Source organism: Phaenicophaeus curvirostris, chromosome 17 (assembly GCF_032191515.1).
Source record: "Phaenicophaeus curvirostris isolate KB17595 chromosome 17, BPBGC_Pcur_1.0, whole genome shotgun sequence".
Lineage (NCBI taxonomy): Eukaryota > Metazoa > Chordata > Aves > Cuculiformes > Cuculidae > Phaenicophaeus > Phaenicophaeus curvirostris.
Genome location: NC_091408.1, coordinates 12,363,619 through 12,389,618, shown reverse-complemented (window position 1 = coordinate 12,389,618; position 26,000 = coordinate 12,363,619). Strand labels below are relative to the sequence as shown.

Here is a 26,000-nt window from a genome sequence, read left to right as displayed (position 1 = left end):
AAAAAGTAGCTCCTTTTATTTTAGCAAACAGTAAATGTTCATTTCACATTCCACAGTTTAAAAAATAATTAATCATGAAATGTCAGCTAATCTGCAATAGCTTCTGACAAAAATAGAAGTATTTGGCACATAGCTTTAAGCCTAAACTAGTGGATGTCAGAAGTGTATAAGTTAAATCCTAGTCTCTGTGGCCTTATTTACAATGAGATTTGTCTTGTCTTCGACTATTTCAAACTACATTGAATTATTTTATACAGAAACTCAGCTGCAAGGTAGATTGCTCAAAGTGTCCCTATCAGGCTGACTCCGTCATTTTCTGGTAGTGATAAATTCCCTTATTCTCATCCTCTTATTTCTACTCTGATCACTGGTAATCAATGGAAGCATCTGGGGAATATCCCAGAGTATGAAGAGCCTGCAGTATTTTACAAGTTGAATTGCCCTGGGGTCAGTGAGTGTAAACTACTAATAAAATTCAGAAGAATTTGCCTTTTTTACACTGACTTGAGAACACGGAGCTTGCTTTCCATTGCCTTGCACTTTGTGTAGTTATGTGCAGTGAGCACCAATGCAATTCTATTCCTGTTCAGCATTTGAGACTGGCCTTGCATATATAAAAATGTCTAGACAAGGCTCTGGGTATTTGTGCCTTTGCAAGATCTGGATTATTTTCAGTCCCGTAAATGTATTTTTACTTTTTTTAAATCTACCTTATCTGCCCTTTATATTTCTATGTAATCCTGATTTTTATTTGATCTTGATGCTATTCAAGACCTCTCTCCAATAGGTATCTGTTTAAAAAAAAGTACTAAATTTGAGGAAATCACCACATCGTAGTGATTTAGAACACTGAGAGCAGGAAAAAAGCTGACATGCAAATGACTGTCTTATAAAAATCTAGGAAAGGTATAAAAAAAGTTGAATAGAGAAAAATCTAAAGCAAACAAAAGATTTGGCCTGTGAGTTAAATTATAAGGATAAAGTTTAAACCCAGCTGTTCCAGAAAACCTTGATGGTTTTGTGGAATAAGACAACTTCATCAGTCCTGTAGGACTGATGGTAACATAGGAAACTTGAATAAAAACAGTAAAAATGAAAGCTCTGTAAACCTTTGCTCGAACTCTGAACCAAACAGTACCTAAGTTTTAACAAGATTCAAAAAGATATTGTTAATTTAAGAATGCATTGTAAGGTTATGCACTTAATTTGTCTTTGAACTGGACATAAATGCTATGCAAATAGCTTTTCATGTGGCATTTCTGGTTCGTGGCTAACTAGGCAGCACAGTGAATCTCATGCAACTCTCATTCCCATGAAATTCAAAAAGATGCCCTTCGTGGGCCAAGTTTCAGATATGCTATGAGTAAACCCTGCAGTTTTGGAGCAGCGTCCCAAATTTCTGAGCATTCTAAAGTTAAAATACGAAAAAAGACTGGAAATGATCTGGTTTTGGTAGAATTCATCTTTCTGCCAATGCTCTGCTGTTCATTACTATCCCTTTCCCAGGACAAGCCCTCTCCAATTTTAAAGAGGCCTTGTGATACAGTTGGATCTAGCTGAGCCCTCAGAAAATCTCTCTTCATCCTGAGCAGGCGTTAGCAGACTGCCAGTGATACAAAACATGACACCTGAAAGTTCTGGTTCTGGGGGGATAAATTCAGATGCTTGATATCTTTCCAACTCAGCATATAATTTTTCACAGTCTCTTTGGTTTGTTTGAACTCTTAGAAACAAACACATGAATGATCTATTCTCATGGTTAGCCAGTATTCACTTATTTTTATTCATTTTATCCACCGATTTCTAGAGTGTTGCTGAATTAACGTATGAATGGCTTTCATTTGTAATTACAGCTCTGAATATGTAAATCTGCTTTCTGTAAGGATAAATATTAAAATGAATGTATTTGCATAGCAAGCTTATTTTCATATATTTACTCCATCCTTTTACTGGCTTTAGAACCCTTACATGTGGTCCCTCTATTAGGGCTGCTGTGATGCCTCTGGTTGTTATACTGTTACACTATTGAACTGCAGTTGTGTAAAATGAATGATTGTAATTACAAAAGGAGAGTTTTCCACTGGCCAAGCACTACCCTAAAAGAAATTTCTGGATCTGGCACAATGTGCTTCTGTAACTTTGAGCAAACCATTCAAATGCAGTTGATTCACTCAGCTGAAATAAGAGGGAGTACCATGAATTATCTCAAGAGGGGAAATGTTCCACAGTAATTCAGTGCCTCACTTTTCCAGTCTGTGAAATGGACATGATGATATTTCAGATTTTTTTGTTCTTAATCATTCTTTTCCATTTGTCTCTTCAAGAGCTGAAACCATGTGTGAGCACAGTGTTTGACATACTAGGACTTCACCCAAATAAAGACTTGGAACAGAGACTTTAGGATATATTGCTTCTGCTTCACTGGTAGAAATTGATTAGAAGATAACGTATGATATTAGTCTTGAGAAGTCTTCCTGTTCCAATATGCATATTTAACAAAAAACCTGTAACCTCTTACCTTCCAAACAAGATCCAGGAAAGCCACATTCTGGTCCAACTAAAGTCAATGATGAAGTTTCACTGACTTCAAAGAGACCAGCAGTTGGCTGTTTATGTATAGATATTATTTTTTCAATAAAAGCAAACAAGGCTAACTGCAAACAACTTGGGCAGCTTGCGTACTTGCTGGTTCCCATATGCCACAAATATTTTACTGTTTGGTTTTTGTCCATTTCTCACCATAAATTGGAATCAGACTTTTATTATTCAGCTTGCTAGTAGGATCTTTGGAGAGAAAACTGTTATGCAAAATAAATCACTGAATTCTGTCTAAAATGATTTTCTTAATGATTTCATGTTTTTAGCCAGATCTGTCATATGCTATGTAATGCAAAAGGAAATTACATATATCAAAGTGCCCTCAATTTTCTTCAAGTGGGTATGTTTTGTTTTTGTAATTTATATAGGATTCACATGTGTTTTGTTTTATTATTATTATTTATCGTAGCTTTGGTCTCTTGGAGAAACTTCAGGAGAATAATTACTTTTCTGTTGAAGTCACCATCTCAACAGAAAAATTTAACTGAAACTGGAAAAGGCATTGCATTCCGATTACTTTCTCCTGGAAAAATTCACCTTCTTTTTCTCTTTCACAAATACTATTTACCCAGATAAAGAGCCTGTATATTTTTATAGTGGGAACTTGTTCCTTCCTGAGCTCTCTGGAGGGGAATCTCAAGCTCTGGAGTTCCAGAGTTTTCAGGCTCTGTGAGCTGTGACTCTTGGGTTGCTCTGATCTCAAAGCCCTGTGGGAAATCGGTTTTTTCACCACATGGCTCTCTGGACATCTGATCTTACCATGCGCTTGCTCTCATTCTCAACACTAAACGATTCGCAGGGAAGGCATCAGTGACCAGGTGAGCTGCCCAAACTAATTAGTTTAGTTTAACTCAGTTTTACTGGAAATAAAGTCCTGGCCAGCAACTGAACCAGGGTGGAACCTTTCTCCAATCCAGAAGTTTACAATACTTGTTATTTTAGTCCTTTTTAGTGCCACAGATGGGATTCTTTGACTTATAGTTTAAGAGATGTTTTGGGAGAAAAAAATGCTATATATAAATGAAAGATATTATTATTACTATTACAGGGTTCTCCATAACTTTTATAGTTCATAGGCTGTCAGCATTTTCTTTAGAAACCCTGTATTTTTGATGTCTATACTTCAGCCTTGAAGTTGTCCTCAGAGTTGAAAGTTGAAACACTAGAAACAAACACAAAGCAAAGTTGTTTCCCTCTTCTCCCCTTTTCTCTTAAAATGAAAACAGTCTCTTCAGAAACTTTTACATCATGAAGACTCGGATAAATAAATGACACTGTTGGCTTCAGGCTTTGTCATGCTCTAGAACTAAATTAAACCTCAACAAGACCCTCACCCCCCAACCAAGAACCCTCCAAATCATTGTTTCTCTTTATTTTAGTGAAAACCTCTGGAAATCATCACCTCAGTGGGACAAATTTGTCATTTACATGAATTTGATGGGTCTGATCTTCTTGCTACCAAAATCAGTGAAAGAACTCCCTACACTGGAAACAAAAAAAGCTTGGATAAAGCAGTAGGGTAACAGTTCGGTGAGATGAGCAAGAATAAAAATGACACGCATTTCCTTAGAAATGTTGGTGATAAAAATGCAGGCTTTTTTTTTCTTTTGCCTATATTCTATGGGAAAACAGTTATTGAGCAGTTATGTTGTCAAACTTTGGGATGTGATAATGTATACATCTGACATACTAGGGTGCATGTTCTGGACAAAGATTTAACGTGACTGACAGTAATATTTTGCTGTCTTATGTATAGGCTGAAAAAATAACAGAATGTAACCTGGAAGAGAAATATCAAAATGTTCTGAAAAATGTCATGGTATTTTTGTTTAAAATTAAGGGACAATTTTTTGTCATTCGGTCATTCCTTCGGGGAAATGGTATGGAAAATTAGGACTTTTAGATAATTCAATTCTTATAATTTTATGACGTTTTTATTTTTCCAGCCCTGCATTACAGCAAAAATGGAGAAGCTCAACAAAACTAGAATTCTCCCTGCATCCAAACAAAATGTAGAGATGAATACTGATTTCATGTAAAATTTCAGTGAAAAATAACAAAAAATTCTTCAGGAATCTTTCAGTTTTCTGTCTGATCGATGAACTCACAAATGGGTAATTTGACATCAGAAAGCAATTTCATAGACAGATATACATGGAATTTTTGTTCTTTGCTGTCTGTGCATGAGAAAGCTATCCATGTCTACCTAAGAGGTAATTTTATATTTCATCAAACTTCTGAGTAGGCTGAGCGCAGACTATTTGTAGCTTTTTTTTTTGGATGTGTTCCTTTTTTTATCAGATAAACTGGAGTCTAATTTAATCTAATCAGCAAGTCTGTTCCGTGGACAGAATGTATTTTCTTTCTCCTGTGTTCATCCATGTGTTTGCGTAATTCCTAACCACAATCAAAATACTGCTGGCACTGGCCAGAGAATGTATTTTAGTTTGCAGTTGTGCTGTGCCCAAACACATGTGTTTGAGCTTGGCAACAGAGTGGGAAAAACCACTCTGGATGTATGAAGTTAGAATCAGATGCCAGTATTCTTTTTAAATAATATCCACCCTGTCTCAGCCTAGCATGGAAGTATTCTCTCAAAGAAATTTTTGTGACCTCAATGAGTGTGGGGAAATAATAATTTCCTTTTGTTTTCATCAAGTGGCCTCCTGAGAAAAGTATATTTAAGAGCCACAACCATCCAAGAAGACAAAAGAAGCTTTTTTTTTTAAAGGAAACAAAATTGTAAATGTTACAATCAAAATTAATAGGGAAAAAATATTGCTTTTCATTGTGAGAAATCTGCAGACATTATTTTTCTGATATGTTAAACTTTGCCTCGGCACTGAGCATGCCAGCAAGCTGCTTTATATAGCTTGTGTCAGAGGAGCTGTGTTAGTAATTGATGCTGGGGAACTGGAGGCTGCCATGTCGGAGTCTCATGATTGCTAAGTTTGTTGGCCTGTGTGCGTTATTAACGGTTGGAGAGCAGTCCCCTGGTGGAACATACATTACAGGCTGCTTGTGTTAATTACTAGGAAGAAGCAGGCAAAAGTAGGTATTTGGAATGTCACTTTTTGACAGCTGAACTTCACCAATCTGCATTTATTGAGTGCTGTAACATATAATATCCATGCACCAGAGTTGTACGCTGCAATTTGCACATCTGTAGCCATCTACAGTGCTTCTCTTATGTGGGGTGTGGTACTATGCATGCTTTAATATCTCTTTAGATATTTCAATACCTAGGACTAGGGGCATTGGGTGTAAACTGGAGAGGGACAGATTTAGGCTAGACATAAGGAGGATGGTGCCTGGCTCTGTCCACACTGCAGCTTCTTGACATTTGTGCAGCACAATAGTCATAGCCAGGGGCCCTGACTTATATTACATTTGACTATTTTTCTGTCATTGCTGTATCAGCAACAATATATTTATCTGTGTTATGTCTAGAGGCATCCACAAGCTCCACTGACTTCCATTTTCTCATCTGAAAAGTAAACTCAATGGCTTAATTTCATATTACTCAACTTTGCAGCCACAGTTAATGGACCAGACCCAATTCCAGAGTGGTTCTCAATTCGCTGGATGTGGCTGATGCACAAATCAAATAATTTTGGCATCCTGACACTTTCTGTGAATGAATAATGACACTAAACTAAATATTTGTGTGAATTTCATCCCCATTCATGCACCAGACTAAAAGACAAGTTGTATTTGGCAAATACAGGAATGGAACAAAAGATTCAATTCAGGAGAAGAAAAATTTAAATGTTCTTGAGAGAGGGGTTTTTTTCCACCATGAAAAGAAAAAAAAAAAACCAATGGAAACCGATCAGCGTAATCCTAGAAAGATTTAGTCAGAAGAGCATAATATCTTAATGGGACGTTAAGGTCTAAAAATACAGAGTCTTGCAAGAGGGAGTGTTACATCTCTGTGCTGCTCAAGGAGCATTACAGAAGAATATTTTAGTCTCAAGATGAGGATTAATGTTAGACCCAATTTTGAGCAGATCTGAGTTGTATCTGAACAGAGTAATTCTGCTCCTGTCCTTGTTTCCCTTGCCATGGGCTCCTTGACTTTGACATTGATTGTACTGCTTGAGACAGTTAGTGTGATAGGAAATGTGCATTTTTAGTTGGCGTTAATTTTCTTTTTTTTCAGGTCATTTTTACCCGGTGGTTGTGTATTTGCTAGAACTGGGACAAGTGAAGCAGTGGACATGTATATCCCTACCTGGGGTTTGGGGAGAGTGAAATCAGGAGAAGTTCACCAGCTAATTAAGGAGGTATTCAGATGACCCAAGGCTGCTTGTCAGGAAAGGCCACAGAATTAGGCTCTATGTGAGCACAGGCTTCTACACTGTCTCTGCAGATTTTAGCTGGGTTCCCATCATGCAAAGGATAATGAGATACAGGAATCATATTCTAGTCTAAGACATCACAGACTAAGTAGATAGGATAACGAATGCTAAATGAAACACAGAGACAGGAAAGAACCTGTGAAGTGTAACACGGGAAAAATGAATTTGGGGATAAAACCAAGCGTCCAAGTGATTTTTTGATTACACAGTGTAAACATTCCCATATCTCACCTAATGGGTGTGAGTATCTTGGCCTTAAGTAAGCATAAGTTTTTTGTAACATTTTCCAGTCTGGTAATATCAGTCTTATCGTAGAATGCCTGTGCACTGTATCTTTGTGAAAGTCTTTGTCATGAGATGTGGCACTGCAATTGGAATGTTTATTGTACTTAGTAATTAATTATACTCTATCACTTCCATTGACTGTCTGTCCCACCCGCTCCCTGGAGATTAGCAGAGTCAGGGAAAGGATAAATGGTGATTAGCAGCTAGTCAAGGGATGTAAGAGCTGAAAGGGTCCGTATAAAACAAAGGCTGCCACATATAATTCACAAAGAATGTGAGGCATTGCTTTCCAGAGGAAACGTTTGCATAGTCAGGTTTTTAATGAGAATGGAAAATGCTAACATATAAATCCAGTTTTAGAAAAAAAAATATTAGCAACAAATGTACTGAAACAGTAAATATTTTTATGAGTAAGCCTGGTAATCTGTTTCTGACGTGAACTATTAAAACCCCTCCTAAAGCTTTCATTAAATCACGTCTTCAAAACTCCCTTTAAAACAAATGAATAATGACCAACCAAGTGAGTATCTTAAAAAATCTTGGTTTTTTTTCAAAGCGTGCAATGCAGACTTGATTAAACCCTCACTGCAGTTGACGAGGGACTTCTGACTCCTGATGAAGCTGGCATTTTCCTTCAGGAGTACAATTTTATTCACATTAGCATATCTATATCATAAACCAGAGTCCCATTAAGCTATGTGCTGTACACACACAAAACAAAAGGATTTTTGTGCATGCACCTTGAAGACTTTGTGTCTTGGGTGATTTGCTGTCACCTCTGTTCTTCCTCACCAAGGGTTGCTAAGCCCTTGCTTATGCAGATGTGGACATGGGAGATAGCACCATCTCTAGCTTCAACTGGAGTCTTGGGCAAAACCTCACTGGTTTAACTGGCTCCCAGAGGAGCTCAGGGAACCTTCCCCAGAACCAGCAGCCCTATTCCTTTGCCATATTCCTTTTCCCATGGTGCCCTCTTTCTTTATCCTGCTTCATGGGTGGTTTTTGGCCAAATCAGACCTCTTGCACTCCCAGACTCACAAAGTTACCCATCCCTAGAAGCTATGTTTGTCCTTGGAGAGGTGAGTTGCAGGACACTGAGGTCTTTACAAAGATAAATGCATTATTCCTAGTTACTCCATTATTCCTGTTATTATCATGCAGAGCACATAAAATTTTAATATTTCAGCGCTCCAGGCTGTCACAGTCCTTGTGCTCTTTAAAAATAAGGACAGACTTTGTTTGGTCTTTGAAAAAAAATTAGGACATCTTTCTCCTCCTTCCTTTTATCTACTTAGAAAAGGCAATACATATTGATTCTACACTTGGAAATCAATCTTTGAATAACTACGTTGTGCTCCTTATGTGAAAAATTGCCTAAATAGTATCTAGAGCCTCTTCCATAAAATGAGCGACTATTGATTGATTCTCTGTAAAATTATGAGTTTTAGTCTTGTAGAAAACAGAGATGTCTGCTAATTCAGACTTCATTTGTGTGTTGGTAGAGAAGTAGGTAAAGCTGAAACCAAAAAGTGCCAGTGAGGCTTGACATTGCTGTTGGGTTTTGTAGTTTGTGTTGGTTTTTAATTTGGTGCAAGTTCTTACCGTTGCTAGTGCTTGTTAGTTGCTGGGGCTGAGTCGCTGTTTCATGGGTTTTCAATTTTAGATGAGCTTTGTGAAATCTGGTTACCAAAAGTCCAGCATATCTTGCTTGGGGTGTGGGTGACTGTGTTGTGGAGAGGGGAGCAAACACTCGCAGGCACTGCCTGCCTGTCTGTCCTGCTGCCCTCTGGGGACAGAGCAGCACAACAGGCTGGACAGACGGACTGAGACCAATGCCATGAGGTTCAACAAGGTCAAATGCTGGGTCCTGCACTTGGGGCACAACAACCCTGTTCTCCTCCTACAGGCTAGGAGAAGTCTGGCTGGAAAGCTGCCTGGAGGAGAAGGACCTGGGGGTGTTGGTTGACAGTGACTGAACATGAGCCAGCAGTGGCCCAGGTGGCCAAGAAGGCCAATGGCATCTTGGCTTGGATCAGACACGGCGTGACCAGCAGGTCCAGGGAGGTTCTTCTCCCTCTGTACTCGGCACTGGTGAGACCGCTCCTCGAATCCTGTGTTCAGTTCTGGGCCCCTCACCACAAGAAGGATGTTGAGGCTCTGGAGAGAGTCCAGAGAAGAGCAACAAAGCTGGTGAAGGGGCTGGAGAACAGGCCTTATGAGGAACGGCTGAGAGAGCTGGGGGTGTTTAGCCTGGAGAAGAGGAGGCTGAGGGGAGACCTCATTGCTCTCTACAACTACCTGAAAGGAGGTTGTGGAGAGGAGGGAGCTGGGCTCTTCTCCCAAGTGACAGGGGACAGGACGAGAGGGAATGGCCTCAAGCTCCACCAGGGGAGGTTCAGACTGGACATTAGGAAAATTTTTCACCAAAAGGGTCATCAGACACTGGAACCGCTGTTGAGGGATGGGGTTGAGTCACCTTCCCTGAAGGTCTTTAAAAGATGGGTAGATGAGGCACTTTAGGATATGGTTTAGTGGCAGATAGGAATGGTTGAACTCGATCTCAGAGTCTTTTCCAACTTGATGATTCTATGAAGGTGAGGTGCCCATCTCCTATCCAGCTAGTGGTGAGCTGTCCCAGTTTCTTTTTTCTGATTTAAATTCTTTCTGCCCCATTAACATGGGGATTGTGAATTACAATTGCAGTTTAAATGTTAGATCTGAGTGTCTTGAATGCTTCGCATCTGGTACAAATGTTTCTCTTCTAAAACACAGGGAAAGTCCAAGAGCTGTTTTGGAAACCAAGAATTGTGGAAATATTACCTAATAGGAAAAGTATTCTTAAAACTGATTCTTCTCTGTGTATCCCTTTAAAGGATTATGCTTTATGCCTGCCTTCTGGTCCCTGTCACAGCTCTTGTCATTGCCTCGACATCATGTCCTGGTACAGAGCTCTGCGTTGGGAAATGTTTCTAACTATGTCAAAATATTACGGGTGAATGTGGGGGGGAGAAGAGATTTGTTTACCTCTTTCATTATGGTTCAGTTAGATTAGAAAATGTGTCCATTTTAAAATAGCCTTTTCAATATCAATCAGATCAGTTGTTTTCCTTTAGCAGTACTTTCACGTGAGTTAAGAAAAACAGAGGAGATTAAGAAAGAGTATATAGAAGAAACATCTGCTTCTTGTTTTAGAAAAGGAATATATTTTTAATATAATAATGCAGAGTAGCAGAAAAAAGGCACAGCAAAAGGAAACATAAAACCTTAGCAAGAGACACCATCATCCACTTCACTAAGCAGCTCTGGAAAGATGTATCAGCATGACCACCAAATCTACTTCATTATGCTGATTGCAAGGAGAGTGGGGAGAAACAGAAAAAATGTTTCATTCACCTATCCAGAAATGCCTATAAGCTTCTAGTAGTGCCTGTGACTACAAATCTGCAAGGCTGGTGGATAAAGACAGCTTTATAAGTATTTGATACTATTTGCATTAAAAATAGTGTTTTCAAAGAGTGCAGAAGCAGCATAGAGAAATAAGTGTTGGATAAAGGAATGAACATGGCAACCAGTTGTATTAACAGCCAATCTTGGCAAGTACTATCTCACAAAATTACTTTCTGGAAGAACCATGCCAAATGCCCAGATTTGGAGTAGTTTTATATTTTTAGTTTTGCTTCATCTATGCTCAAAGATTGCTTCTAGCCTGGCCCTTCTAACTCGGATGTGTTAAAATATATCAGAACATAAAAGAATAAACTAAGTCTTGGTGAGGGGAAAATGGCTCATGGGATTTGGTGTTTATGGCCTCTCAGCAATCTCTGCTTCAGGTCTACCAATGGAAACAATGATATATTTCTTTTTATTTATTTGTTTGGCAGTCTGACAAACTCTTCTCAAGCCCTGACATTCAAGCTGGGTTCCTTCTTCTGAATGATGTGAAGTTCTGATGAGTTTGAGTATGTGCCAAATGGGAGGGGAGATAGGAAGACACAAAAAGCTGCTCTGCAGGGCTTTGTATTACATTAAAACAAAACAAGGTCTTTTAAGCAATGAGTAACTGCTTCAACATGGGCACCTTGAGTAAAATAACTTGCATTTTAAATTACCTGATATAAATTAGATCTCTTCGGAGCCAGGCTGCATTCATTAGTTTTGGAAGGGTAATATCTAGTTGGAGGTTAAGCCTTGACTCTGTTGAGGCAATGCAGAGTGTCCCAACCAGTTTGATGGCACTGCCTCTGCATAAAGAATTCTATCAATAACACACAGGAAAGAAACTAGCTCTTCCTGTCTCTCTTAATTTGAATTGACTTGGTAAAACCCAAAGAAATGAGAAAATTTGTCCCAGGTGTTTCAGTATCAGTGACTTAATTTTGCACTCCTTTTGCGTCCCTTGATGTCTAAATCACATGCAGGTTTAGAGGGCTGTGTGTGCATGTAAAATTTTTTCTTACACGTGGATATAACTGTGTAATTGTAAGGACATGTCAAAACAATTTGACTGCTATATTGCTAATTAGCTAAATGAGATTATTTCTAGAAAGGTAATACTAACATTTTCACTTTGTCATTCTTTGGAAAAGCACTGTGCTTTAAGGAATACGAGAAAACATTTTTTCAGTTAAGTATTAAAACCGCTTTTCATACAGATCATCGGTTCAGTCCTGTGTTTATTAGTGCTCACATAAGGAAAGGCTGCCATGCTGAGCCCCATTTCCCACTGACTGGCATTTAAAGTTTTGAAATATGAAATATTTACTGATGTAACTTGGTTGCAGCCCAAATTAAATTTCTAAGGTCCTTATTCTGCAGTTTCTATTTGTGCATGCCTTCAGTTGAAGTCAGCTCTATGTATCTCTAATGAAAATGAACCTTCTTTCTGTGCTTTCAATTTATTATCATGATTTACAACAATATTATGAGAATTAGTAATCCAGACCGTAGTCAATTGGAGTTTGGCATAGTTTTAGACTGCAGTGCTACATCGTAAATAGTTTTGGCTTCCAAACTGGAAGAGTTTGGCACGCAACTACTTGTCACTGCCCACTGTTACCAAATACATACAAAACAATCATGCCCATATTTACCCATGTCAAAGAGAAAGAAAAAAGAGGAAAAAGATGTTTTTATGTCTGTGAGGTGTTTGAAATTGAGGAATATATGAAAGAAATTGAGGAATATATGAAAGAAATTGAGGAATATATGAAAGCATAATCCATTGAGGATATGTGGCTTAGTGAGGCTGAGCAAGGTACTTTGTGCTCAGAAATTCCTGACTCCTCAGCACTGAGCCACTCATGCTATGCTGTGCTCTGCTAACTGCCAGAGGGATCTGCATCAACATAACTTCTATGTTAGGGTGGGATTGTTTTAGCTGTAAAATTAAAGAAAAGCCATTTGGGAGCTGTGCATGTGTGTTTAGGAAGATTAAAATTTTAACTCAAAGATTGCAGTCAGTTTGCATTGCCAAAATTGCAGCTTTCCCCGAGCAGTTTGGGAAAAACCCCTACTTTTATGGTATTTAGCACTCAAAACCAGAGAGAAATGCTATTCATATTTTAACATTGTCCTGACATTGCACCTACAGCACCCTAAGAAACCACCACCCCAGTTTTTCTACGTGCCATAAAACCTACCTGTGCTATAAGCAGGTAATTTGAAGTGGATCAGAAACAAGCTGAAGAAAGATGAACACTAACTTATAGGTTCAGATTCTGTAGGTCATAAGCAACTGTTTTAAGATGCACAGAACCTCACAGCCCACACTGGGATCTGCAAGTGGGCAGAAGTTGTCTTGGCAGCTGTTGGCTGAAGCCTCTTGTTCAGTGCCATAAGAAAGATAAGATCATGTTAAGAGGGATGTGGTGTTGCCAGTCTAAGAAAAATAGCAAGATCTTTTGATGCTGTACACATTCAGAAGTTATCAAAGCTTTTTCCCTACACACAATAATTGAAAAAAAAGTACCAGGACAATTTCCTCATCTGTTCCCTCCCCCTTTTCTCTCCCTCTTTATAAAAATGCTATTTAACAGAGCAGCCAAGATATTTTTCACTCTGTTGTTCATGGTTTTTTTCATTACTTTTTTTGTTCCCATACTGCTTGCCCAATACAGCAGCTGTTAAATGGAGAACTCCGAGAACTGGGGAAGGCTGTTGGTGTAGCATTTGATTAACAGTGTTTTTTTAGAAAATTGATATGTTGACCATTTTTAACCTTGGGAAAAGTAAAGATCAAACCCAATCCATATTCAATTATATATAGCAATCTTTTCTAATTCCACATGCCTTTATAGCCTCTGATCTTTGTCTTTTTTTTTTCATTTATATTGTTGTCTGTGGCAGTCTTCACCCTTTTTAATGTCATGGGATTTTTTTTTTTAACTGTACGATTGTACCATTAAGAAATGCATTCTGTGAGCTTTCATGTTAACCTTGGGAGCTTTGCTTTTTGCTTCAGTGAATGTATGTTGGCATAGGTCTGTTGACAACAATGGAACAGCTAAAGGTCTGGCTTTTATGAATAAGACACTATAGTTCCCTATTGATAAGCTAAATTAATTCTTGCATGATTTTTAACATTGTTTTCATTAAATATGCTAGTTATATCTTAGGGTGAATCAGTCAAGCAGATTCTAATTGAAAATAGTTGGGCAATCTAAGCCCAAGGTCTGTTGCAATGCAGGATTCTCACAGATTGGAAGAAAACAGCCAAGATAGCCACTAGCCAAACAGGTGATTATTCTTTCTTTCCCTCTGTCTTTTTCCAGGAAACTGAGTAGATGAATGTACATTAAAGTTTTAATTTTCTAGGTAATCAGGCGAAGTAGATTGTATAATGTAGAAAGGAAAGTTACTAAACAGTGTGATCCTGAATAGGTCACGCTAACGTCTTGCTGCTTTTTCTCACCACCTTCAAAATAATACATAGTGGTTTTGGAAGTTGAGAAGACAAGGCTTCAAACCCTGTGAACTGGACGAAATGCTTTATTTTGTAAACAGAGACAAGTGAATTCCAAATTGAACTTAATAGGGTAAATTGTCATTTGCTTTGGATGAGAGAAGTCCAATACCCAACGCGCTGGTCTTGGAGCTGCTGAGTTACATCAGTGGCAGATCTGACCCACAGATTTGTCTTTCTTCACATTGGAGGGAAGTATATATTAAACTAGAAAGTGCACACCTTCCTTCCTTGGTGGCCACCACTATGTAGCTAAATATTTTCTTTTTAATTTCAGGGGAGGAGAGGAGAAACAAGCTAATCTCATAAAGGTTCACTCCACCCTCTGCTTGGCTTCTCTTCCTTGGCAAGCCTTCCCAGCAGCAGCTGGCTGGCTGTTTTTCTTCTGCAATTGTGTTCATGACATTTCCTGCAACGAGACTTTCTTGAGGGTTTCCAGCAGTCCTTTCAGCCCCTCACTCCCCTTTTTTGGCCTCTTTGCCCAGTAACCATGGCTTTGTGCCTAGTTCCCAGCACTGTAAGTACTATATCCCCCTCACACATCCCTGCATATCCTCTGTATGCTCTTAACACATTCAATGAATTTCTGTGGTTTACTTGTAAGTCTGACTGATTTATCAAGAATCAGTGGTTAGTATAATAGGTGCTGAACATCCATGTTGTAAACAGAGACAGACCTTCCTCAAGACAGTTGCTCCATCAGACAGACATAGAGTTTTCACTGTTTCTCAGTGACAAGAAGTTGATTTCCTCTTTTAATGTAATTCTTTTTTGAAGAAGCTGCATGTACCTCTCTCCAAGCAGGACTGATATCAAGAACCTAGATTAGGGAGAAGAGATGTGCACATCTTGGATTACACAGCGTGCTGACACTTCGCCTCTCCAAACTACTGAAAGCTGCATAAACTGTCCTTTTGCAGGCTTTGATAAACTCTCAAGCGATTTAATATTTTAGTGTAAAAGCCTACTTGTATATTAAGCTTCCTGGTATCAATGTCATTAAATCAATATCCTCAGTGCTAAAGGATCCAAGTCACACATAAACTGTCACATGGAGTTTAACTTAAGAAATGTAATATTGCGGTACAATCAGTTCATTTTTCATAGATTAGAGAGTACTTTGAAGTAGAGCTGTTGAAGATCAGAGAGGGTTCATTCCTCATTGTAGTTGTTTTCTCGTGTTAAAGGTCTTTTTAATCTAGTGATGGTTTTGTTGCAGAAATTCCAATGAAGTCAGAGAAGATGAGTATTTTACACACTTAGACATGGCATTGAAATACCTTGTGAACCCTGTGTCATGTGTTAAAATATGGTACATAATCTTTAAGAGAAGTAAATAGGGGAAACTGTTACGGACCTTTCTGGTATACACATGTGGGTATGAGCACAACTCTGGTCAGCTCAGAGATTGTATAGTCTCATTTGATGTACTTCTTTATGTAATGAGTGGCATCTGTGTTTAGACTTAAAGATGGAGAAAAACAACGATTCCTTGCTTGCCAGAGATACTTGAAGGTAAAATATATCTGGGATTTATTTGTGTAAAAAGATACACAGCTGAAGTACTGTGTCTTCTTCCAGCCTGACACTGCAGTGCCCTTTCCATTTAGCGTATTAAGAATCAAGATTTATCTAGAGATATCTTACAAATCAGAAATGACAGTTATTGTACAATATTAGCTGTTATTGCAGCAGATATTTCTCTCTCTTTCTCTCTTTTTCTTTTAGCCACTGTTTGTCTGTCATACAAGTGAAGTAATTTGTAATACAAACTGACTATGGATTCTTTCAATTGCTTACTTCAGGGAAGCTCTAGACATGATGGACATAAGATTATACAGCATAATGGGCAAACATTATGCAAAATGCCCTTGCTGCTGGTAAAACAGAATGATCTCTGCCAAGAAGACTCGAAATTAACTGAAATTGCAGAAGGCAGTTTTCCACTTTCTGAAAGGAATGGGAGGTTCGGAAATTACGGGTGCAGCAGGGAACATACCAGTTTGATCATGAAGCCTTGCATGGGGCTTTCAGAGAGCAGTCAGCGATGGGGAAGGGCTTTCAGAGATGAGGAAGAACTCCTCTGTATTAATTAACATCATATATTTGGTTACACTGTATCTCTCTCACTACCCCTGGAAAGGAAGTAGCATGAGTGGACTGGGATTTACATCAGTGAGATATTTTGTGGGGATGGGATACACAAATCCTGTCTTATTATCACTTCTCAGTGTGGCACACTCATGAGGCTGTGATGTTTTACCTTTTGCTCTGCCTCCCTTGAGGAAAAACGCTACAGAATGTCACTAGAGTCAAAGGGAAAAATAGAGACGTTCAGCAGATAGATGATCATCTTTAATTTTCACAAAGCTCTCCTTCTGTGAGTACCAGAGATGGCAGTCTCAGCTGTTTCTGTGATGAAGGCTTAGGGAAAACAGGGGGAGTTGAGGAACTAGAAATTTTGTCCAGGGATGTTGCTCAAGCAGATAAAAAAATTCCAGCTATGTTATCAAGAATGTGAGTTAAGAAGAAGTAAATGGCCTTATCTACAGCATAGCTACTCGAAGGGTGTGGAAGTCCAGCATGAATGTGTGAATGTCGTGGGTTAGGGAGAAAAGCTTTATTATCACTAGTAAGGAGGAAACGGTGCTGCCTTGTGCCTGACACTCCTTGTTGGACTTAAGGGAGAGAAGGAAAATTGCATCAGGGATTTCTTGTACTTGGTTGAGTTTCAGCATGATGAGGCTGTGGGTTTTTTCCCCTTCGTTCTCTAAAACAAGTAAAGCAATGCTTGGTTATCTTTTGGCTTGACAGCACAACTGTGTTGCAATAATCCAAGGGCTGTTAGTCTACCAATGATTTGCTTACGTTGAAGACTTTTGTAATAGAATAATTGCCTTAAAATAGTGTCTAACACTGTGTGGACTTTGTGGATTTATATATTAGAAAGATTTGAAATCCTCCAGTTTGCATTTGTTGTCTATAAAACCATTACTTCATTCCAATCTAATTTGAATTATTTTGTCATCAAATTGGTGTAACAGAGTGTAGAATGGGACTTGGGGTCTCAAAGCTTTCTGAATGGAAGAAACTGAGGTAGTGGCTAAATCTGTTTCTGGAAGACAGAGATTATGACATCATAATGCTAAGGTGTGTTATGTTAAAATAAAATCTTGAATTATGGTATCGCTCTTTCATTTTGATTGCATGTTTTAAAATAACTGCTATTGTGGTAAGAAAATTCTGTGAGTTGGTCATGGTAAAGCACATATTTCAGTGTTATTAATCCTAAAATGTTAGACTTTTATTGCCTAATGAGAACAAAATCCTATGAAGCCAAATATATACTGAAGAATAACACCCAAATGCTGCAAAAAATAACACATATATTTGTGTTTATATACAATAATTAATTCTTGTTTGTTATTTACTTAAATGGGACACAGATTTCTCACTCAAAGTTGCACATGTTTAATCCTAGTGTGTGAAATTAAAACTGAATACCAGCCTTTGTACATTTGGACTTTGTGTTAAATCCACAGACTGACAAAATTTGTTTTCAGTTATGGTGTGTTAATCTAGAATAAGTCTATTGAAGTTATTATAATAATGAGAATGTAAAGTAGTCACATAGCAGTATTTGATCCTTTTTAAACATTCCGTCAGAGTTTGTATTTTCTTTCTTGCAGACTCCCAGACAATACAGCCAAGCACTAAATAAGAGTAACAGAGTTCATCTTTACTGTGCATTTCTGGACTATAGGTATGTAACATGATTTCAAATTCTTTAACTTGATTTGACTAAATTGAACATAGCTTCTGATGTTATGTAGCACCTACATTCTCCTTGTTCTCTTTCATTCATGGAAACAAGTTAAGGAAATGAAGCCACTAGTTTACAAAACCCACAGTCTCATAGTGACTAAATGGGAGACTAGTTATTCACAGATCCTGTGTTAGGTAGGTGACTGAAAGGCTGAAAAATTTTGTCATCAAGACTAAAATGCCAACTGATAAAAATCTTGTTTATCTTGATTTATGAGTATGTTGTCTTGGGCAGGTGCTTGGATGTTTTAAGATGGCAAACCTCCAGCAGAGCCATGGTTTTCATTGGATCTGTGCTTGTGTCACAACACCATGTGAGATCAGTATTTCAGAGCTGTGAATTTTGGTCAACACATGGAATGAAGAAATATATGGCCCTGAATGTAAATCAGGTTAAAAGAGAAATAAATATCACCTTAAATTTATCTCATAAAATAGGAACAATGAAAAAGCACTAGCTGTTTCTTTTTAGCTCTGAATATATTTCATCTGTTTTTCATTTCCAAGCATGCTGCGCTTAGTGAATTATTTGAGAAAGAATACAAATAGTGAATTTCGAATTTCATGGGGATTAACCGTTTTTGAGCTATAACGGTACAAGACTAATTGATGTAGCAATGGCCCGCAATGCTGTGATCCCTCCTGTGCAGCATGCACATGGGAAGGTCACTGTAATTGTTTTATTGAAGTTTTGTTTCAAGTATGTTGAACTGTCCCAGCTGTTGGCTGGGACATAACTCGTTGTTATGGTTACTCACAAATTAGGATAAATTAGAAACAGATTTTACTGAAGCAAATTGATATGGCTAGGGCATTGTTCCTGTACTGTTTTCCACTGGGGCTTGGGTCCTTGAGGCTTTGCCTCAGGATAGAAACTGAAATATGAAATATGTCCTTTCCAATGAGTTTTGTTTGTGCCAAGATGGTCTTATTCCCTAGTGCATAGTAGTTAAACAATAAGCAGTTGGTTTCTGACCTACGACAGACTCTCTTTGAGGACTCAAGATGTCCCAAAGGACAGAAGAAGGCTGAGGTAATGCTTGTCTTTAAAATAAGTACCAAGAAGAATACAGATTACTCAGTCTAGCTTTAGGACTCAGAATAATATCAGCAGTAACAAATGGTTAAGAAGCAGGCAGTTATGTGGACGACCTGCAGTGTCTGAGCCCACGGAGCTCCCCACATGTGTGCCTGTGGCTTCTATGTCCCTGCTTTGCTGCAGGACTCCTGGCAGAACTGTGACAGCACAGGGATTTCCAGGTCACCCTGGCTCTGAGAAGAAGCAAACTCATGAGAATCGCTTTCCTCTGCAGCCCTGGGACCAGGCTACACCATATCCCGAGTGGAGCAGGAGCTGCTCTTGCTGCCCTTGAGGATGAAGTGACAAGAAACAGTTGACATGGATGGGTCACTAGACATGCTGCTCAATCAGTCGGAATGAATTACTTTGACAGGGCAAGGGGGACAGTGGATAAAGGAGAGGTAGCAGATATCATAATGCTGACTTTTTTGACTTTTGCAAGATTATTGACTTGTCTGATTATACAGGTCTCAGAATATAGAAATTTGGGTCTAGAGGGCTGAAATGCCATAAATGGGTTGGGCAATGTAAAGAAAAAATGTAGTTTTTATTCATTTATTATAAAACTAGGAAGAAATCTCTAGAGATATTTATGTAGGGGTCTGATTTGGGTCCAATTCTGGTCCATATTTTCCTTAACCATTTTCATGATTGTATTGGAAAGACAATATATCTCCTGTATAGTACAATGCACATCAAATTAAGCTGCAGAAGATGCATTTTGATGCATTTGATTGAGACTGTGTTGCATTTCTGCGTGTTTTGCAGCAACGGCACTGGTGTTTGGTCTAATGAAGGTTGTGTGCGTGAGAGTGGGGACCTCAACTACTCTGTGTGCCTTTGTAACCACCTCACTAACTTCGCCATTCTGATGCAAGTGGTGCCTCTGAAGGTGAGATTAAGCAAAGGAGTAAATCTGTCTGTTAAAAATTAAGTATAAATACATCAGTTGCATCCTCGTGCCACATCAGTAAGTGATTGGAACTGGGCTATTTTTTTCCCAACTCTGATTTATTCCACATCTTACTTTCTGGGATGATATTTTAATACTTCTTGACTATATTTATTTCTAAAAACTTTTGGGAATTAAAATGGAGTATGAAATGAAACATATCTGTAATAGGTGGGAATTCTTTTTACTCTCACGTTTTTGGCATGGTTTCTTAACATATTAAGCAGGAGGAATAGTAGTAGAGGACATTGTAGATATGACCCTGGCTTTTACAATTCATTTTCAAGACAGAGACAGCTGAGATGTGGCTGTTTAAGGGTTTTAGTAACTAGACTTGTGGCATATGAACAGCTGAGCTTGAGCTCCATGTGAAGCAAGCTCTGCCAGCTCACCTCTACCATCATTTCTGCCAGCTTGCCAAGTGTCTCCTAGCTGCTGTTTCTTTACCTTGTTGCCCAGCAAGGGCTTGTGTAGAAGGAACCTGAGAAAGAAAATGAAGCTTTAGAATTGAGAGTGAACACATTATGTATAGTTTTCTCTGTGCTTAGTTCCTTTGTCCAAAGAATAATCAAGTAAGGCTCTTTTCAGCTGGATTATGAGACTTTCCCTGCTTACCCAAGTGAAGCTTGCTATTAATACTGACCACCGATTTCAGATGAAGCTTTGATGGCAAATGCATTGCTTTCCTCACTAGACATGTTATTCTCTTCGTGATACCTTAGAATGCTTTGAGATTTCTTCAAAGATCAAGCAGAGTGTCTGCTACTTGCAGGTGAAGTGATGATCTGTGCCCGCGAAAGGACTCCCTCTACAAAACTCAGCACTAGGCAAGGTCAGCCCCATGCTGGACCTTAGCAGGCAAACAAATAGCACTGCCATGAGTATAAGAAATATGGTTTTACTGTTTTATTTGAGTGTGCTACTGTCAAGGAGGATCCAGTGAATGTAATGATGAAGCCCTGTTTGCGCAACTCTAGGTTAATAAATAATGAATTTATCATAGAAATAATTTACAAACCTTACATTTAAAGAAAAGTATACTGATTGTCTGTCAAATTTATTCACTCTGGCAAGTTCTCAGCTTTTTACAGACACCGCCCTAATAATATAAATTAACAGACTGAAGAGGAGCTTTAGTAAGACAGTAGAAGTCCTGCTGTCACATTTATCACCATGTGCTGCTAACAAGTGTGGTGTCCTCTGTGATACAGCTAGAGGGGTTTGTCAGCTCTGTCGGTGTGGATGTATTGACTATTGGCCACGTCTCAAGCTCCTGTTAATTGATTTGAATCTTAAACAGTAGCTTCACCAAGACAGCTCCTACCCCAGCCTGCTATTAGGAGTTACTGATTCAGTAACACCGTTAGGAAACTCACACAGTACCACTGGTTGGACAGTGTAATGCTATCAAAATCAAGGTCACAGTTTAGAACAAGATGGTCTGCTATTCAAAAAGCTTAATTAATACTCACAGCCCTTTGTATTAGCCTAACCATCTGAAGATGGGGACATCTTGTTTAGGTCACACAGTTTTTGTCTAACTGTTATTATCTTTATTACTTGTAAAGCACCTAATGACCCTAGCTGCTTTACAAGTATCATTTTATCTAAGAACACTTCATACTCAGAGTAAAGTATAGCTTTGCCTGAAGAGCTTCCATCTTGTGAGATAAAAGTGGAATGGAAGCAAACACTGTTGTTATAAACTCTGAAGCAATATACTGGGATTTTGTGATGTTTAAATAGGATGTCCACCAATTAAATGCCAGTGAAAGATTAGTTGATTTTCCACTGGGAAATAGTTCTGAAAGTTTCAGCTTTCAAATAAACAGATTTGAGAGTGTCATGATTCATGAGATGCTGCAATAAGGTCTAATATTATGCAATATTAGTAATTGGATATCAAAGCTATTTCATATCAAGGTCTTTAGTATCAAGCTTTCCTAAAGAGATCTGGAACGCGTAACTAGGAAAGGCTGCACATTAATGGACTGTCCAGTCCTTCACTGTCATTTAATGGTTATATTTTCGATGTTTTCTGCCTTCTTAACTTTTTAGACTAATGCATTTGGTTTGCCAAACTTTCTGTGGAATTTTTTTTGCATCACTTTTTTTTCCTTTATGATAATTTAGAATACAAAATTAAAGTGCTGCTGAGATGTCTGTATAAAATAGGTTGTTTTTTAAAAATTTAATGCAATTCCTATAGTTTTTGGTTTTTTTTTTTATTTTGACCCCTTCCATCTAAAAATCCCATTTATGAATAAGGATATTTATAAATTTTGTGCAGGAAGGGTGAGATGCTGTAAGGTGATAAGAGTATTTCCAGTAGAGATTGTGTGACCTACAGGTGCAAATCCATGAGAATACAAAATGCATGCTGCAGCTTTCAGTGGAAGATTGTGTGGGCTAGGTAGAAAATATGCACTAATTTCTAACTGTGAGCAGCCCTGCCCTCCCACCACCTCACAACCTTGATGTTACAACAAGGTGGCAATGCGACAGGGCCTATCTGGTAATATTGCTGCTAACAAGCCAATGAAGGATGTCATCCCTTCCATATAGTTTAATTCCAGTTCCTCTGGTTTGGCTATCATGTAGTCCCTCTCTCAGAGTTCATCAGAATATCTCATTCCAACTCATAGACCAAGATATATCTTTAAATTGACTGTTCAGGATTATCTTGTGGTAGTAATTCTTTTAACCAGGGAGAAAAAATGGCACCTTTATTGTGTAATTTGCATGAAGTTAAGATTCCAGCAAAGACAGGCTGCCTGGCTTGAGCTGCATAAGCAGACTATGCCTAAATTCCTAGAACATTTACAAAGTATTTGCTTCACATATCTAAGCAATAGAGCCTCCTGAATCGACCAGACAATTGGAGAGGTCGACATGTGCTGACAATGCACACTTGTAGCCCAGGCGGCCAACTACATCCTGGGCTGCGTCAAAAGAAGAGTGGCCAGCAGGGCAAGGGAGGGTGTTCTACCCCTCTATTCCTCTCTTGTAAGACCTCATCTGGAGTATTGTATCCAGTTCTGGAATCCTCAACAGAAGAAGGACATGGAGATGTTTGAAAGTCTCCAGAGGAGGCTACAAGAATGATCAGAGGGCTGAAGCACCTCTCGTATGAGGATAAGCTGAGAGAGTTGGGGTTGTTCAGCCTGGAGAAGAGAAGGCTCCAAGGAGACCTTATAGTGACCTTCCAGTACCTGAAGGGGCTGTAAGAAAGCTGGGGAGGGACTGTTCGCAAATGTTTGTAGTGATAGGATGAGGGAAAGTGGGTATAAACTGGAGAGGGGCAGAGTTAGGCCAGGCATGAGGAAGAATTTCTTCACCATGAGGGTAATGAGGCCCTGGCCCAGGTTGCCCAGGGAAGCTGTGGCTGCCCCATCCCTGGAGGTGTTCAAGGCCAGGTTGGATGGGCCTTGGGCAGCCGGATCCAGTGGGAGGTGTCCCTGCCCATGGCAGGGGGGGTGGAACTGGATGATCTTTAAGGTCCCTTCCAATCCAAACCATTCTATGATTCTATGTTACTATGCAACTTCTCCCAGGTGTCCTTGGAACCCTGTTAAGTAAATGTTAAAATGCTGCAGATTTTAAACATGTGGATATATGTTTATTTACCATGTTCTGAAATTCATGAGCCAAGTTTCAAAGGGCTCATGTAAATCATCCTTTCAAATACCAGATTGTCAGTGCTCTAAGAAGTTGTTACAATGATGTTATAGTCGATCTTGAACTTTTATATGCTTTATTTTTCTTTTCATAAATGGAGTTCACAGATAATATGAGACAAGGAGAAGAGAGGATGGGAGTATGCAGCTGCCCACATTTGGACAGTTCTATTTGTGTAGCTATTGTGTATCTGTGGCCATATAAATAGAGCTGAATGAAATTTTTCCACGGGAACACTATTTGTGACAGAACATTTATTTTTTCTCTCAATTCTGTTTTTTACAAAAGAGGTCTGCTTTTCTTGAAAAAACATATAAGTAAATTATTGCATATGGATCGTCTGAAAACTGCAGGGGTTTTGATTAAAAGCTGCATTTTAGGACAAAAAAAGTGACTTCATTCTTCACAGGAATTCTGCTTCGGATGCTTTATGCTTCCATTTTCCTGTAGAAAGAATTATTTCCCTTTCTCTCCATTGCACGGATAAGTGCAGCTCTCAGGGCTGCACAAACAGGCAGGCAGCCTCTCCAAGGGCACTGTATCAGCCTTTAACCTAATGCACCCACCAGCAGGATGGTGAAACCAGGGATGAATAGTTCTACCAGCCCTTGCAGAAAGGCAGGCAGCTGCACAGAAAACAGTAAGAATAGCAAGGGGGGAATATCAACAATTCTAAAGAGACAAAGTGCAGATGAATACATGTGTAACGGCTTCAGAGCTGGGAGAACAACCCCTAGGGAGAGCACTGCTGATGCAGAAATCCATGAGTTCTTGAGATCAGTTCAGTGTGATATGTGTTCTCAGACTCTCAGCTCCTTTTCATAGGACTGATTTTCTTTTTGCTTAAAAAAATAATAAAGCGTAAGCTTTCCATTAATGAGACATTGCAGGTTTTTATAGAGTGTTTGCTTTTCGCAGCTGTAGAATATGGCATACTTCAAGTTCAGACAAAGCCAAGGTGTCTTTAAACAGCAAATACTGAAAATAAGTGACCTTCCTCAGAAGCAACACACCACATAAATACTTGTAGCAAGCATTTCTGATTACCAGAGAGCTGAGCTTGTATGATTACTACTTGTCAAGGATGGTGACTTTTTCTTCTGAGTTATGCTAAATTCAAGCAAGAATCTCCTTGCTGAACTCCCTTTCTTTGTTCCTTCACGTGGTCCACTCTGGCTTTTTCCACTTACAAAACAACAGCATGATCCAGACTGTCAGCTTTCATCCTTCCTGCTAGGACTGGTCCAGCTCATTTTCACACCTTCACCAATATCCAGCAGATCTCTCTGTATATTTACACAGTTTATGCATTTCTTGTGGGCATAAATTCCTTTATATATTCTCAAGACTCTTTATTGTTGTAATTTTATTATAAGGTACAGAATGATGTTAATAATTCAAGCACCTGGCTTGGAGAGGAATTAGAATGTCTCACATGGATTTCATTTTGTTTCAGTGAGACATTCATAGGAACAAAATTGTAGGATATCATGCATCTGACAGTCCTTTCTCTTGAAATATTGTGAAAGGAATGCTGACAAATTGTTAGATGTTTTATGGAGCAGACTCTCAGGTGAATCTAAATTCCAGGGAGCATAGAAATGCAAGAAAGTTCTTAGGAACAAGCTACATGTTCTTGATTTTTCTTCTTGATCTTTACTTAAAACAGGTTAGATTAGTTCAGTCATTATTCTACTGTATGCCAACTGGAAGTAATCTCCAGGGACTGAAATCTGCTGAGATGGAAAAGCATTTTTATTCCAGTATTTTGGAGAAAGAAATTCAAATAGAGAGGTCACAAAGAAAAATCTTAAATTCTGATATGTTAACTTCAATGTGACAAAATGAACCTCCACTCTGATACCTGTGTGCTATACAGCAGTGTGTGAGGAAAGAGAACATTGAATGCTGCGATTTAGCTAAAAACTGAGCTTGGATTACAAGTGTAGTTGAACACAACTCCAGAATTTATATTAGTTCCAGCAAGAGCTTGAACGCAGTAAAGTCACAGTGATTGTGAAAGAACAGTATGAACAATACTGCTGATTACTTGAGCTATGTGTATGCAGTGTAGCTGCTCTCAGTGATGCAGGGGATTAGCAGTTGTAACGAGTTTATTTCAGGAATGAAATGACAATCTTGGAAAAACTTACAACCATGTGGTGCTTACGTGTCAGCCTGGCTCTGACCTGTTAGCCTGCTGATGAATTGGCCCATGTGGAATGCTGAAATTATTTGTATCTTTATCACTCTGCTGTT

At 38.8% G+C, this 26,000-nt stretch overlaps 1 protein-coding gene across 1 annotated transcript in view; it reads left to right on the top strand.

Moving 5' to 3' along the window:
* ADGRD1 (adhesion G protein-coupled receptor D1) overlaps positions 1 to 26,000 on the top strand; it is a 145,999-nt gene that overhangs the window by 62,479 nt on the left and 57,520 nt on the right. The window contains exons 14-15 of the mRNA XM_069870780.1: positions 17,895 to 17,968; positions 19,880 to 20,003. Coding sequence (XP_069726881.1) covers positions 17,895 to 17,968; positions 19,880 to 20,003 — 198 coding nt within the window. The remainder of the gene's footprint in view (positions 1 to 17,894; positions 17,969 to 19,879; positions 20,004 to 26,000) is intronic.